General features: G+C 37.8%; 1 protein-coding gene across 1 annotated transcript in view; it reads left to right on the forward strand.

The window, feature by feature from the left end:
* The window catches only part of LOC136338635 (dynein axonemal heavy chain 7), a 290,684-nt gene that overhangs the window by 159,142 nt on the left and 115,140 nt on the right, over window positions 1–16,402 (forward strand). Inside the window, exons 39-40 of the mRNA XM_066281198.1 lie at window positions 1,715–1,841; window positions 3,398–3,617. Coding sequence (XP_066137295.1) covers window positions 1,715–1,841; window positions 3,398–3,617 — 347 coding nt within the window. The remainder of the gene's footprint in view (window positions 1–1,714; window positions 1,842–3,397; window positions 3,618–16,402) is intronic.

Raw genomic sequence — 16,402 nt, forward strand, 5'->3', positions numbered from 1 at the left:
ATACCAGATCCCCTTGGGTAATTCATTTCCCTGTTTCATTCCTTAAAGTTTCCACTGTGTGAAACACCTCTGCTTCAGAGATCTCCTTTTCTCTACTCCAATCTATTTCCATTCTAGGGAGTCTCTGGAGTTAGACAGGCTGTTGAAAGAAATTTAAGAAGAAAATAGCTGAAAAAATTAACTCCAAAATACCCTTTACATTTTCCTAGAGAAATTAATGAACTGAAATGAACCTCCATGTAGAAGAAATCTTTATTCTGGAATATCTAAAATGGCTTGATTCACCTAACTGGACATCTTTAATTATCCTTTTCCTGAACTCACATTGGTATTCTACTTTTTTAAAAACTCCCTTTCTCAATGCACTATTTCTTCCAGAAAGCTCTCTGGAATTTGCCTCTGAACTCCCTTACCTTTATCTGACCTGTAACATAGATAGTTTGTTGAGTCAGTAATTGCTCTCAGCTCTCTCTCTCTCTCTCTCTCTCTCTCTCTCTCTCTTTCTCTCTCCCATAAGTAAGACTGTTGCTCCTGGATCACAAACTTCAGTTCTACTTTGTCTTTCGTCCACCCCTGCAAGCCAGTTATTTGTACTATGAGTCTGCTTTTCCCTGCCTCTTCAGGGACTGGACAGAAAATTAGACTGAATCCATTAAATATCTTTTCTTCTTGGACCCCTTTCCTGAAAATGTTTCTGAATGTTCTCTGGGAGGAATGGGTAAAGACAAGCTGGGGGATATGATCTTCATCTTTCCTTCTGCAACCCTTTCAGCCTCTTCTTAAACTTGCCCAGGTAAATCCATGTTCGTTATGATATTCTTAATACGTAGACATACACAACTGTTTTGATCCTTAGACTATGAGTTCTATGCTGTCACACTTTGCTCATGTTTTCAGATGCAGCACTGTATAATTCCAAGAAAAACAAAATATTTACTTTTTAAAGAAAACATAAAATATGAACTCATATAATTTTATGCAAATATATATTAGAGATATTATACACTTTTAAAACCACTTTTTCAACCAAAGGTTTCATGATAGAATCCCTTCAAAACACAATTACAATTTGTCTATATATATATATAAAGATAATATTAATCAATTTTGTAAAATGGCATGTTACATTCTAAGTCAGTTATAAAGGACTCTATTTGAAAATGTAATCATTATTTCATAAAAGTGAGATAATCCCCAAAGTTTCAAAAATGTGAGCAGCCAGTGAAGTAGCCACATGAACCACATAGACTAACGTTAGGAAAATTCACTTAAGATGTGGGAAAAGAATTATGCCAACGTTGTGCTGAATTTCAGATGCATGGGAGGATCCTAAAGTTTGTTCATTCGGGTTTACCTAATATTAATATTGTATAATGTATCTTAATATTTTATTGTAATGAGGATGTTCATTTGGGTTTTAAGTCCTAGAGAAGGTGACCAATGGCTCCTTCTGTCTGATTTCTTTTGCTAACATCTATCTGACCCAAGATTTTGTCTAATTAGTTGATTCATTCAGATAATTCAACTAGAAAACCAAACCTTGAGTTTGAGGGGGATCCTTTTCTCAGGTCAGGGTTATCCAACCAACTTATTACTCTTAACTTCTCAGTGTGCCACTGATTTGTCCATTTTTAAAGTTATTTTATGCTCTAAAATATTAGAGGTAATACTCTGGTATATATTAACGTTAAGAGTTATCCTTTTTAATATATAGGTGGTGGTCGAAATCCAGTAACTCCTCGATTCATGCGACATTTCAATATTATAACAATCAATGAGTTTAATGATAAATCCATGTTTACAATCTTCTCTAGAATCTTAACTTGGCATTTTAAAACCTGGTAAGTAATTTTAAATATATTTGTTTTTTCGTTAAGGTGGAATAAAATCTTTTGAAAATATACCAATATGAGTAGTGCTTCTTAAACTTTTTCACAAAAGTATCCTTAGAATAGGAAAAGATAATAAATAATATTGCTCATTGCTTCCCCTCCACTACTCTCTTCTTTCTTTCTTCCTTTCTCCTTCCTTCCTTTCTTCCTGTCTGAAATCTTGGAGTTTAGCCTAAAACTCCGCAAAAATTTTGCATTCTGCTGTATAATATGTTCATGTTGGAATCATCAGTATTTTGAATTTTCATCATAGTGCAATAATGATGGGAAGATATGTCAGGTTTATCCTGTGACTTTGATACGTCTAGAACTCTTTCATTTCCAAGGGGTGTCCATATCCAAGTTTGACTATAACCTTGGAACCTATGCCCTGCGGAAATTTTGCTCCCTAGCTCTGGACACTTGGTGCTTCTCCACTAGATGTGCAGAGTCTAGCAGACCTAAGCAGTGCAAGTCTCGGCTCCCTGATGTCCAGTGTCAGGAAATTGTCATTCCTTGCCCTATCCTGTGATGATAGAGGACAGCTGGCTCCTGGTCAAAGCAGAGGTTAAAGAGAGAGAGTCTTTCCAAATGAATACTTTTTCCCCATGTTTGTTCTACCCCAATCATGCCCTTTGCCTCCTCCTCTACTTTTTATCCTGGCTCACAATTTCCCTAACCTTCACTTTAACTCTCCTTTTTCTTTTCCTTGTTTTTTTCTACATTTTTATTTCTTCCTTTTATCTGAAAATACTTGTTTCACCAGTGTTCTTCAGGGATTCTATATATATGCAGTTGAGACTGCCAGGGAGTGAAAGAGGTTAGGACTTATTTGTTTAGTGGATCTTGGATTTGAGTTATGTAATCTGAGTTCCTTGTTTAGCTTTTCTGTTCACTTATTTATGTAGTTCAAGGTCCGTTAAGTTGGTTCTGCTACTCTTGAGTTCCTTTGAACATAAAATAATGAATGGAATATAACTTTAAAATAAGTAAAAATTTCATGCCTGACCAGGCAATGGCGCAAGGAATAGTGTGTTGGCCTGGGACACAAAAAACCAAGGTTCAAAGCCCTGAGGTGGCCAGCTTGAGCATGGGATCCTCTGGCTTGAGTCAGGGGTCACTGGCCAGAGCGTGGGATCATAGACATGACCCCATGGTCACTGGCTTGAGCCCAAGGTCACTGGCTTGAGCAAGAGGTCACTCGCCCTGCTGTAGCCCCCCTTCACCCTGTCAATGCACATATGAAAAAGCAATCAATGAACAACTAAGGTGCTGCAACAGAGACTTGATGCTTCTTATCTCCCTCCATTCCTGTCTATCCCTGTCTGTCCCTCTCTCTGTCTCTCTTGCAAAAAAATTAATAAAAAATAAAATAAGTAAAAATTATATTATTATAAGAAATTGTAAATATATAAACTAAATTCATTGATTTAATCAAAATAAAAATTTTGTTAGGCATGCAAAATAGTTATGTGCTATAACTCTATATTGACTAACATTCTTTTCTTTTTATTTAAAATTTTAAGTTACAAATTTCCAGATGATTTTCTAGATTTGACCACACAAATTGTGTATGGTACAATGAATTTGTATAAAGAAGCAATGAAGAATCTCTTGCCTACTCCAGCTAAATCTCACTACTTGTTCAACCTTCGTGACTTCTCCCGTGTCATTCAGGGTATCTGTCTGTCAAGACCAGAAACAGCAGAAAATACAGCAGCAATTAAACGTCTTTGGGTTCATGAGGTAAGTTTCTGTTTTATTGAAATATGATTATGCAGAAAGAAAGATTTTATTATGTCAACAACTAAGCAAGAAGATAATAGTCAGCAATTTACATTGTTGGAATACATTCAGATATTCAACCTTACGAAGGTCAATAATCAAGATAATTAAAAAAAATTAACACTAATATATTTTATGCTATTTAAAATGTATTGTATATCATTTATAAAAATGCCTGTTGATTTTTAGGATATTTTGAAGTAAATATCACTTGGGGTCAATCTCATTTAAGTGACTTCAAATAATTTGAGATGGAACACTACTTCAGCTGTTTTTGTAAAAGTGCAACTAGATTTACATTATTTATTTGTAGTTTTACAAGAGGCCAAAAGAGCTATAAAGCAAACCAGCTTGGAGAACATAGAAACCATATAAATATATATTGAAATTTTTATATATATATATATATATATATATATATATATATATATTATAAAGTTTCTTTTTTGACTGTGACAGAACCAAGTCACAGTCAAAAAAGAAACTTAGGAGAAATAAAGTCTTCTCCTCTAGTTTCTGGACCCAAGGGATCCAGAAACATTAAGGACTAGTAAACTGTTTTGAGTAATAAAAGCCTTAATGTCATCTCTAAAATGAAGAGATGCTGGACTAGACAACCTTCAAACTTCCTCCCAGTTATAAAAAGATCTCCTGGATCTAACAAGGACTAAGAAACACGGGTCTAGAAATGTTCTCTGACTAATACAGGCTACCATTTTGGGAAGAAGAATGGGGATGAGCACTTAACTTTTAAAAGTTTATAGAGGGATGGAAGGATGGAGAGTGAAAGAGAGAGAGAACACAAAAAATGATACATCAAAAATAATTGTTTGAGGAGGCAGCAAGATGGTGATGGAGTAGGCGGACACACCAACTTCCAACTCCCAGAACCAAAGTGGATACAACTTAATTTTAAGAACCATCATCTGGAAAAACCAACTTTAGACTAAACTAAGAGGACTCTTCAACCAAGGATCACTGAAGAAGCTCACTGAGACTGGTAGGAAAAGTGGAAACATGGAGAGGGCTGCCCAGCTCCCCAGAGCAAACGGCAGCCCAGAGAGACTCACATGGCAGGAAGTGAGTTTAGCAGAGGGAGGAGGGACCTGGGCCCCAGGAACAAAGCCCCAGCCTGCAGCCCCAGAGTCTAGAAGAGGCGTATGGACAGTATTTAGCTACAAAACAAGTCAGAATACTGTTTTTGAGAAAGAGACAGTTTTCCCAGACCCAGGATTCTTCTTAAAGGGACCACACAGAAAACCTCTCACAACCACCCACCTGGGGCTCTAGGGGACAGGGAGAGAGGAGAGGACCAGAGCAGCAGAAAGAGAGTGTAATCTAGGAGGCACAGGGAGAAACACTTTGAGGGAGAGCCACCCTAACCCCTGGGCTGAGTCACTCCTCAAATCTGAAGTGAATATTTTCCCTGGAACCAGCAATACCAGCAAAGGGAAGCAGGATACCAGCCAAACAAGCTCTCCAAGGGCACTCAGAGCAGAGCTGCTTAGAAGGAGGGAGCTTTCAGGACAACAGTATGGAGTGTTAGGATCTGAGCTGCAGTACCCCTACCAACATGGCTGAGGGCTTGCTGGAGAGCAGGAGTCATGGAAGTGCAGTTCCCTCTGCAGGGGTGTAAGCCTGGCCGGCCACGCCTAGGGCCTGGCATGAGCTCAGTCTAGCCCAGTGGGGGTGGAGGGATGTGCGAAAGCTGTCCAGCCCAGCTGCGAGCTGGCCTGCAACCCCACCTGTGGGGGAAGGGTGGGAGCCCGGGAACAGGCAGAGATCTGCTGCTGAGCAAGGGCGCATAGGCACACAGCCTCACTGGACTTGCGAAGCAAAGGCTTGTGGCCCTACATGCCAGCTGGCTCTGCCCACATGGTTGGGGTGAAAGCCCGGGAAAAGGTGGAGATCTGCAGCTGAACAAATGTACTCACCCCTGCCCTTGATGCCTAGGCTTGTGGCCCGAGTGCATTGTGCAACCCTACCCGAGGGGCAGGGTGAAGGCCGAGACCAACTGAGGCTTGTAGAGCTAGGCATGTGAACATAGCCCCTCCCCTGGAGGAGAGGTGGAAACTGCAGCAACAGCCACAGCAGGCAGGTGCTGGCAACCCCATACCTGGACACCCTAGGCAGTGGCAGAGGGGGTGGCAGGCCTGCAGACAGACCACACCTAGGGAGCACAGAGGCAACACACATTGGACTCCAGTGGCCAAACCCTTTTTATACACAGAGAAAATAGGCAGGCAAAGAAATGCAACCCAAATGAATCAAAAGAAATCCCTAGAGAAGGACATGAATGAGTCAGATATAACCAAATTACTGGATGCAGAGTTTAAAATAGTGATTATTAGGATGTTCAAAGGGCTTAGAACAATAATAGATGGTCATTATGAACACCTAAATAAATAGATAGCAAAACAATTGAAATAATAAAAAAGAATCAGTCAGAAATGACAAATACAATATCAGAATTGAAGACCACAATGGAAGGAATTAAAAGCAGGATGGATGAAGCTGAGGATTGATTCAGTGAGTTAGAGGACAAGATAAATGAAGGCACAGAAGCAGAGCAGAAAAAAGAAAAGTGACTCAAAAAGTCTGAGGAAACTCTGAGAATTCTGTGACAACATGAAGAGAAATAACATCTGTATCATAGGGGTTCCTAAAGAAAAAGAGAAAGAACAAGGGATAGAAACTTTGTTCAAACAAATCGTAGCTGAAAACTTCTGTAAATTAATGCAGGAAAACATTTCACAAGTTCAAGAAGCACAGAGAACTCCATTAAAGAGAAACCCAAAGAAATCTATACCAAGACACATCATAATTAAAATACCAAAGCTAAGTGATAAAGAAAAAATATTAAAATCTGTTAGAGAAAAAAAGGTTATCACTTACAAAGGAGACCGCATAAGGATGACATCAGACTTCTCAACAGAAACACTTGAGGCCAGAAGAGAATGGCAAGAAATATTCAAAGTAATGCAGAACAAGAACCTACAACCAAGACTACTTTTTCCAGCAATGCTATCATTTAAAATTGAAAGAGAAATAAAAAGCTTTCCAGACAAAAAACAAACAAACAAAAAAAAACCTCAAGGAATTCACTACAACCAAACCAATGCTGCAAGAAATGCTAAGGAGCCTGTTGTAAACAGATCAAAGAATATAGCAAAAGAGGAATACAGCTTTAAGGAATAAAATGGCAATAAACAACTATATATCAATAATAACCTTAAATGTAAATGGATTAAATGATCCAATCAAAAGACATAGGGTAGCTGCGTGGATAAGAAAACAGGACCCATACATATGCTGTCTTCAAGAGACATACCTTAAAACAAAAGATGCACATAGACTGAAGGTAAAAGGATTGAAAAAAAAATTTCATGCAAATGGAAATGAAAAAAAAGCCGGGGTAGAAATACTTATATCAGAATAAATGGACTTTAAAACAAAGGCTATAGTAAGAGATAAAGAAGGACACTACATAATGATAAAGGGAGAAATCCAACAGGAAGATATAACCATTATGAATATCTACGCACCTAATATAGGAGCACCTAAATATATAAAGCAGACTTTGATGGATATAAAGGGCAAGATTAACAGCAATACTATAATAGTAGGGGATTGAAATGCCCCACTAACATCACTAGATAGATCCTCAAGAAAGAAAATTAACAAAGAAACAGCAGACTTAAAAGGACACACTAGATCAACTCAATTTAATGGACATCTTCAGAACCTTTCACCCTAAGCAGCAGAATATACATTCTTTTCAGGTGCTCATGGTACGTTCTCTAGGATAGACCACATGTTAGGGCACAAAAGCGGTCTCAACAATTTTAAGAAGATTGAAATCATATCAAGCATTTTCTCTGATATCAATGGCATGAAACTAGAAATCAACCACAACAGAAAAACTGAAAAATACTCAAACACTTGGAAACTAAATAGCATGTTATTAAATAATGAATGGATTAACAATGAGATCAAAGAAGAAATAAAAAAATTCCTAGAAAGGAATGATAATGAGCATACATCAACTCAAAATTTATGGGACACAGCAAAAGCAGTCCTGAGGGACATTCATAGCATTACAGGCATACCTTAAGAAGCTAGAAAAAGCTCAAATAAATAATTTGACCCTCGAAAACCCCAAAGAATCCACAAAAAGACTACTAGAAACAATAAGCCAAAACAGTAAGGTCGCAGGATACAAAATTAACATTCAGAAGTCAATAGCCTTTCTATATGCCAACAATGAAACAACTGAGAAAGAACTCAAAAGGATAATCCCCTTCACGATTGCAACAAAAAAAATAAAATACTTAGGAATAAACATAACAAAGAATGTAAAGGACTTACATAATGAAAACTATAAACCATTGTTAAGGGAAATTGAAAAAGATATAATGAGATGGAAGAATATACCTTGTTCTTGGCTAGGAAGAATAAATATAATCAAGATGGCTATATTACCCAAAGCAATATACAAATTCAATGCAATTCCCATCAAACTTCCAATGACGTTTTTTAAAGAAATAGAGCAAAAAATCATCAGATTTATATGGAACTATAAAAAACCCCGAATAGCCAAAGCAATCCTAAAGAAAAAGAATGAAGCTGGGGGCATTACAATACCTGACTTCAAACTCTATTATAGGGCCACGACAATCAAAACAGCATGGTATTGGCAGAAAAATAGACACTCAGACCAATGGAACAGAATAGAAAGTCCAGAAATAAAACCACATATATATAGTCAAATAATTTTTGATAAAGGGGCCAACAACACACAATGGAGAAAAGAAAGCCTCTTCAATAAATGGTGCTGGGAAAACTGGAAAGCCACATGCAAAAGAATGAAACTGGACTACAGTTTGTCCCCCTGTACTAAAATTAACTCAAAATGGATCAAAGATCTAAACATAAGACCTGAAACAATTAAGTATATAGAAGAAGACATAGGTACTCAACTCATGGACCTGGGTTTTAAAGAGCATTTTATGAATTTGACTCCAATGGCAAGAGAAGTGAAGGCAAAAATTAATGAATGGGACTACATCAGACTAAGAAGTTTTTGCTCAGCAAGAGAAACTGATAACAAAATAAACAGACAGCCAACTAAATGGGAAATGATATTTTCAAACAACAGCTCAGATAAGGGCCTAATATCCAAAATATACAAAGAACTCATAAAACTCAACAACAAACAAACAAACAATCCCATAAAAAAATGGGAAGAGGATATGAACAGACACTTCTCCCAGGAAGAAATACAAATGGCCAACAGATATATGAAAAGATGCTCATCTTCTTTAGCTATTAGAGAAATGCAAATCAAAACAGCAATGAGATACCACCTCACACCTGTTTGATTAGCTATTATTAGCAAGACAGGTAATAGCAAATGTTGGAGAGGTTGTGGAGAAAAAGGAACCCTCATCCACTGTTGGTGGGAATGTAAAGTAGTACAACCATTATGGAAGAAAGTATGGTGGTTCCTCAAAAAACTGAAAATAGAACTACCTTATGACCCAGCAATCCCTCTACTGGGTATATACCCCAAAAACTCAGAAACATTGATACGTAAAGACACATGTAGCCCCATGTTTATTGCAGCATTGTTCACAGTGGCCAGGACATGGAAACAACCAAAAAGCCCATCAATAGATGACTGGATAAAGAAGATGTGGCACATATACACTATGGAATACTACTCAGCCATAAGAAATGATGACATCGGAACATTTACAGCAAAATGGTGGGATCTAGATAACATGATACGAAGCAAAATAAGTAAATCAGAAAAAACCAGGAACTGCATTATTCCATACGTAGGTGGGACATAAAAGTGAAACTAAGAGACATTGATAAGAGTGTGGTGGTTACGGGGGGGAGGGGGGAATGGGAGAGGGAAAGGGGGACGGGGAGGGGCACAAAGAAAACAAGATAGAAGGTGACAGAGGACAATCTGACTTTGGGTGACGGGTATGCATCATAATTGAATGACAAGATACCCTGGTCTTGTTATCTTTGAATATATGTATCCTGATTTATTGATGTCACCCCATTAAAAAAATAAAATTATTAAAAATAATAATAATAATAATAATTTGACCCTACATCTAAAAGAACTAGAAAAAGAACAGCAAGTAAAGCCCAGGGGTAGTAGAAGGAAGGAAATAGTAAAGATCAGAGTGGAAATAAATGACATAGAGGCTAAAGAAACAATACAGAGGATCAATGAGACCAGAAGCTGGTTCTTTGGAAAGGTAAACAAGATCGATGAACCTTTAACTAGACTCAGCCAGAAAAAAAGAGAGAGGACTCAAATAAATAAAATTAGAAATGAGAGTGGAAAAACAACTGACACAACAGAAATACAAAATATTGTAAGAAAATACTATGAATACTGTATGTCAAAAAAACTAGAGAACCTAGATGAAATGGACAAATTTTTTGAAACATACAATCTTCCAAAAAATCAATCTGTAAGAATCAGAAAACCTAAACAGATCGATTACAGAAAATGAGATCAAAACAGTTATCAAAAAAATCCCAGAGTGACGTCACGGAAATGGCGCCGTGAGAAGCGCGTCTGACAGCTCTCCCCTAAATCACAACAAATTTATCAACTAGAAACAGAAAAATTTATCCTCGGAGCATTCCGGAGTTCCACACAAACTGAAAGCAAAAGGACTGTTATCACTTGAATCTGAGAGACGAGGGTGTGGAGGAAGCTACCGCAGCAGCGACGCTCATTCAAGCCGCAAGGGAGTGCGCCTGCGGTGAGTCAGCCCATATACTTGGGAACCGCGAGCCGCCGCGAGCGGCCGCTGCGAACCGCCACCGCGAGCGGCCGCCACGAGCCGCCGCGCGCGCGCCTGGTCTGGTTGAGCACCGCTGACGTTCCCAGCGGCCCGCACACTGCGAGTGGGGGTCGCCAGCCACCGGTGCCCGGAGCGCCCCACTCGCGTGCATGCCTTGGGCATTCCACGTGCCCAGGGCGCCCTGCTGGCCCGCACACCCAGGGGGCTCCATTATCCTGCGCCTGGTGCGGTCCAGCCGCCAGCGGCGGGGCTAGCGGGAGAGGCTTGGGAGATTCTCTCCGTGGGCGGGGCACCTCACCCAGCCATTCAAGCTAACAATCAAGCATTGGGGGAGGGGCGCGCGCAGGCAGCCTAAAATACGTTTGGGGGCACAGCTGCGACCCAATCACTGATATTAGCTTAACCCATAAAATCTGCGCACCCTCGGTTCTAATTGATAAGATCTCTCTCAGTTCAGCGATCCAAGACAAGAGGCGTGATATTTTTTAGTGCCTCTCGCTAAAGGGGCGGGGGCAACTTCTGATTGATAGAGCCTCCATATTCAGGGATAAACGCTAACAAGAAGGACTTGGCAGATAATAAGGTCTATACTACACTAGTCGTAAGCAGAGACTAGTGCCTCTTCTTCCCTGCAAAAACAGGCTACAAAGTGTGGAAAGCCTGGGTTGAGAGGTCCAACTAAATGATAGGCGCTGAACAGTCACCTTGACAACAATTGACTCCCACCCCCGCCTGATTACACTGGAGGCCCTGACTGTCAGAGCCTTTCCCAAAGCCTTGCACTGAGTGGGGATAGAGTGGGGATTTCCCAGCTCTTTGAGCCTCTTACTCCCCAGGCAGAAGCAGTTGCAGCCTTATAGCTGGATCACCAGGCTGCTAATTCAGAAAGGGGGGACTAGGAGAGAGAATCCAGGAAAGCAAACTCTCTCATTGTTGGACCCTGCAAACGCCAACAAGCCTTTACTTTCAGCAAGACTAAAGCCAATTATATGACATTGCCATAGAATCCCATCAACTGCAAATCCCTACCTAAGAGTGACACAGGGGCAGAGCCTGGGGTACAGAGTCATCGACCAGGAAGAGGGAGAGAAAAGAAAAAGGAAGAAGTTAACCTCTCAAAATCAAGAAAAACCCACAGACTTTACAACTTGATCCACTAATTTTTTTATTGTTATTGTTGTTGTTGTTTGTTTCTTCTATCTTTTTGCCTTTATTTCCTCCACCTCGGTCCTTCTATTCTCTGCCCATCTTATGCTTCCCCTTTCTTGAACTACACTACCCATGAGTGTTGCATTTTATTTTTCTTCTTCATCCTCACCCTCCTTTAAGGTTATACTCCAAAACACTTAACTCTCACTCTCTCCTCTTTTGGTTTTTTTTTTTGTTTTTTTTTTTGTCTTGCTTTATTTTATTTTTTTCTCCTCCTATTTTATTTCTTCCTTCGTTTTTCTCTTTTTCTTATTTTTCCTTTCTATTCGTTTTTTCTTTTCTCATTTTACTTTCCTCCCATATAATCCTCAATCACGAACAAATTCGTTAATTTGGGACTCAAGGCTTTTTTTTGGCTTTATTTCTCTTTTTTGCTTTTGTTTTTATTTTTTTTTCTCTTGTTTGTTTATTTTTGTGGCATTTTGGGTCCTCCCAACCCAAGGTCTCCATTGTATTTAGTCTTCGCTCCACTTAATACAACAGATTTTTACTTATTATTTTTATTTTTTCTTCTTTATTATTCTTTTTTGGTCCTTTTTTCTGATTCCCTCTTATCCCTCTCATTATATCTCTTAGTTGACCATCACTTACAAGCAAATCATCTTATGCTTGTCTAAGATTTTCTTCCTTTTTTTTTTTTTTTTTTTTTCATTTAGTAGGTCCCTACTTCCTTTTTTTTGCCCCTTGAACTCTTCACCCCAAATCAGGCCCTCCATTATAGGCACGATATTTCCCTGAGGAGGGGAGAGGAGGGAAAGAGAAGAGAGAAAAAAAGGGGGAAATAATAAATTATTACTGTTTTTTTTTTGTGGGGTGTTTTAAAAACCTTTTTTTTTTTTTCTTTTTACTCTTTATTAATTCTAATTAGTGCTATCAATAAGACCACCCTCAGATGCCGATAAGAAAGAGGAAATTGAATATTATGGATACAAAAGAAAGAGAGGTAACACAAATAGATGTGGAAAAATCTATGGAGAAAAGACTTAACATATTGGAAGCCTTGGAGCTAAATGACAGAGAATTTAAAATAGAAATCTTAAAAATACTCAGAGATATACAAGAAAACACAGAAAGGCAATATAGGGAGATCAGAAAACAACTCAATGAACACAAAGAATATATTACCAAGGAAATTGAAACTATAAAAACAAATCAAACAGAAATGAAAAACTCAATTCACGAGCTGAAAAACGAGGTAACAAGCTTAGCTAACAGAACAGCCCAGATTGAAGATAGGATTAGTGAAATAGAAGACAAACAACTTGAGGCACAACAGAGAGAAGAAGAAAGAGACTCAAAAATAATAAAAAATGAGAAAGCCCTACAGGAATTGTCTGACTCCATCAGAAAGAATAACATAAGAATAATAGGTATATCAGAGGGAGAAGAGAAAGAAAATGGAATGGAGAATATACTCAAACAAATAATAGACGAGAACTTCCCAAGCCTGTGGAAGGAACTAAAGCCTCAAATTCAAGAAGCAAACAGAACACCAAGTTTTCTTAACCCCAACAAACCCACTCCAAGGCACATCATAATAAAGATGACACAAACCAATGACAAAGAAAAAATTCTCAAGGCAGCCAGGGAAAAGAAGAGTACAACATATAAAGGAAGGCCTATTAGATTATCATCAGATTTCTCAGCAGAAACTCTACAAGCTAGAAGAGAGTGGACCCCAATATTTAAAGCCCTGAAAGAGAGGAACTTTCAGCCAAGAATACTATACCCATCAAAGCTATCCTTCAAGTATGAAGGAGATATAAAAACATTCACAAATACAGAAAAGATGAGAGAATTTATCAACAGAAAGCCCCCACTCCAGGAAATACTAAGGGGGGTTTTCCAACCAGATTCAAAGAACAAAAGAAAACAACACCACAAGTAACAGCTCCACCAAGAACACAATAAAACCAAACTTAAACTGTGACAACAAAGGAAAAAAAGGGGGGAGAGGATGGAGATTAACAGTAGCAAAGGATGATGAAGTGCAGAAATACTTATAAGATAGGGTACTACAATGAATATGGTAGGTACCCTTTTCATTACTTAATGGTAACCACCCTTAAAAAAACCACCACAAAAACACTTGACTTAAAAAAGGTAGCAACAGAGGAAAGAAGTATGGAACACAAACAAACAAAAACAAATGATAGAAAAACAAAAGAGAAGAATCAAACTAGATACAAAACTAACAGAAAGCAATTTATAAAATGGCAGTAGGGAACCCACAAGTGTCAATGTAAATGGATTAAACTTACCAATAAAAAGACACAGAGTAGCAGAATGGATTAAAAAAGAAAATCCAACTATATGCTGCCTACAAGAAACACATCTAAGCAACAAGGATAAAACAAATTCAAAGTGAAAGGCTGGAAAACAATACTCCAAGCAAACAACACCCAAAAAAAAGCAGGTGTAGCAATACTCATATCTAATAATGCTGACTACAAGACAGAAAAAGTACTCAGAGACAAAAATGGTCATTTCATAATGATTAAGGGGAAGTTGAATCAAGAAGACATAACAATCCTTAATATATATGCACCAAACCAAGGAGCACCAAAATATATAAGACAGCTACTTATTGACCTTAAAACAAAAACTAACAAAAATACAATCATACTTGGAGACCTCAATACACCGCTGACGGCTCTAGATCGGTCATCCAAACAGAGAATCAATAAAGATATAGTGGCCTTAAACGAAATACTAGAACACCTGGATATGATAGACATCTACAGGACACTTCATCCCAAAGCGACAGAGTATACATTTTTCTCTAGTGTACATGGAACATTCTCAAGAATTGACCATATGTTGGGCCACAAAGACAATATCAGCAAATTTAGAAAAATTGAAATTGTACCAAGCATATTTTCTGATCATAAAGCCTTGAAACTAGAATTCAACTGCAAAAAAGAGGGGGAAAAACCCACAAAAATGTGGAAACTAAACAACAGACTTCTAAAAAATGAATGGGTCAAAGAAGAAATAAGCGCAGAGATCAAAAGATATATACAGACAAATGAAAATGAAAATACGACATATCAGAATCTCTGGGATGCAGCAAAAGCAGTAATAAGAGGAAAGTTCATATCACTTCAGGCATATATGAACAAACAAGAGAGAGCCAAAGTAAACCACTTAACTTCACACCTTAAGGAACTAGAAAAAGAAGAACAAAGACAACCCAAAACCAGCCGAAGAAAGGAGATAATAAAAATCAGAGCAGAAATAAATGAAATAGAGAACAGAAAAACTATAGAAAAAATCAATAAAACAAGGAGCTGGTTCTTTGAAAAGATCAACAAAATTGACAAACCCTTGGCAAGACTCACCAAGGAAAAAAGACACAGGACTCAAATAAATAAAATCCAAAATGAAAGAGGAGAGATCACCACAGACATCATAGATATACAAAGAATTATTGTAGAATACTATGAAAAATTATATGCCACCAAATACAACAATCTAGAAGAAATGGATAAATTCCTAGAACAATACAACCTTCCTAGACTGAGTCATGAAGAAGCAGAAAGCCTAAACAGACCAATCAGCAGGGAGGAAATAGAAAAAACTATTAAAAACCTCCCCAAAAATAAAAGTCCAGGCCCAGACGGTTATACTAGTGAATTCTATCAAACATTCAAAGAAGACTTGGTTCCTATTCTACTCAAAGTCTTCCAAAAAATTGAAGAAGAAGCAATACTTCCAAACACATTTTATGAGGCCAACATAACCCTCATACCAAAACCTGGCAAGGATGGCACAAAGAAAGAAAACTACAGACCAATATCTCTAATGAATACAGATGCTAAAATACTAAACAAAATACTGGCAAACCGAATACAACAACATATTAAAAAAATAATACATCATGATCAAGTGGGATTCATCCCAGAATCTCAAGGATGGTTCAACATACGCAAAACGGTTAACGTAATACACCATATCAACAAAACAAAGAACAAAAACCACATGATCTTATCAATAGATGCAGAAAAGGCTTTTGATAAAATACAACACAATTTTATGTTTAAGACTCTCAACAAAATGGGTATAGAAGGAAAATATCTCAACATGATAAAGGCCATATATGATAAACCATCAGCCAACATCCTATTAAACGGCATAAAACTGAGGACTTTCTACCTTAAATCAGGAACAAGACAGGGTTGTCCACTCTCTCCACTCTTATTCAACGTGGTGCTAGAAGTTCTGGCCAGAACAATCAGACAAGACAAAGAAATAAAAGGCATCCATATTGGAAAAGAAGAAGTAAAGCTATCACTTTTTGCTGATGATATGATCCTATACATCGAAAACCCTAAGGACTCCACAAAAAGATTATTAGAAACAATAAACCAATAAAGTAAGGTCGCAGGATACAAAATTAACATACAAAAGTCCATAGCCTTTCTATATGCCAACAATGAAATATTAGAAAACGAACTCAAAAAAATAATCCCCTTCACGATTGCAACAAAAAAAATAAAATACCTAGGAATAAACATAATAAAGAACGTAAAGGACCTATATAATGAAAATTACAAAGCATTGTTAAGGGAAATCGAAAAAGATACAATGAGATGGAAAAATATTCCTTGTTCTTGGATAGGAAGAATAAATATAATCAAAATGGCCATATTACCCAAAGCAATATACAAATTTAATGCAATTCCCATCAAAATCCCTATG

This window comes from Saccopteryx bilineata, chromosome 5 (genome assembly GCF_036850765.1).
Source record: "Saccopteryx bilineata isolate mSacBil1 chromosome 5, mSacBil1_pri_phased_curated, whole genome shotgun sequence".
Taxonomy (NCBI): Eukaryota; Metazoa; Chordata; class Mammalia; order Chiroptera; family Emballonuridae; genus Saccopteryx; species Saccopteryx bilineata.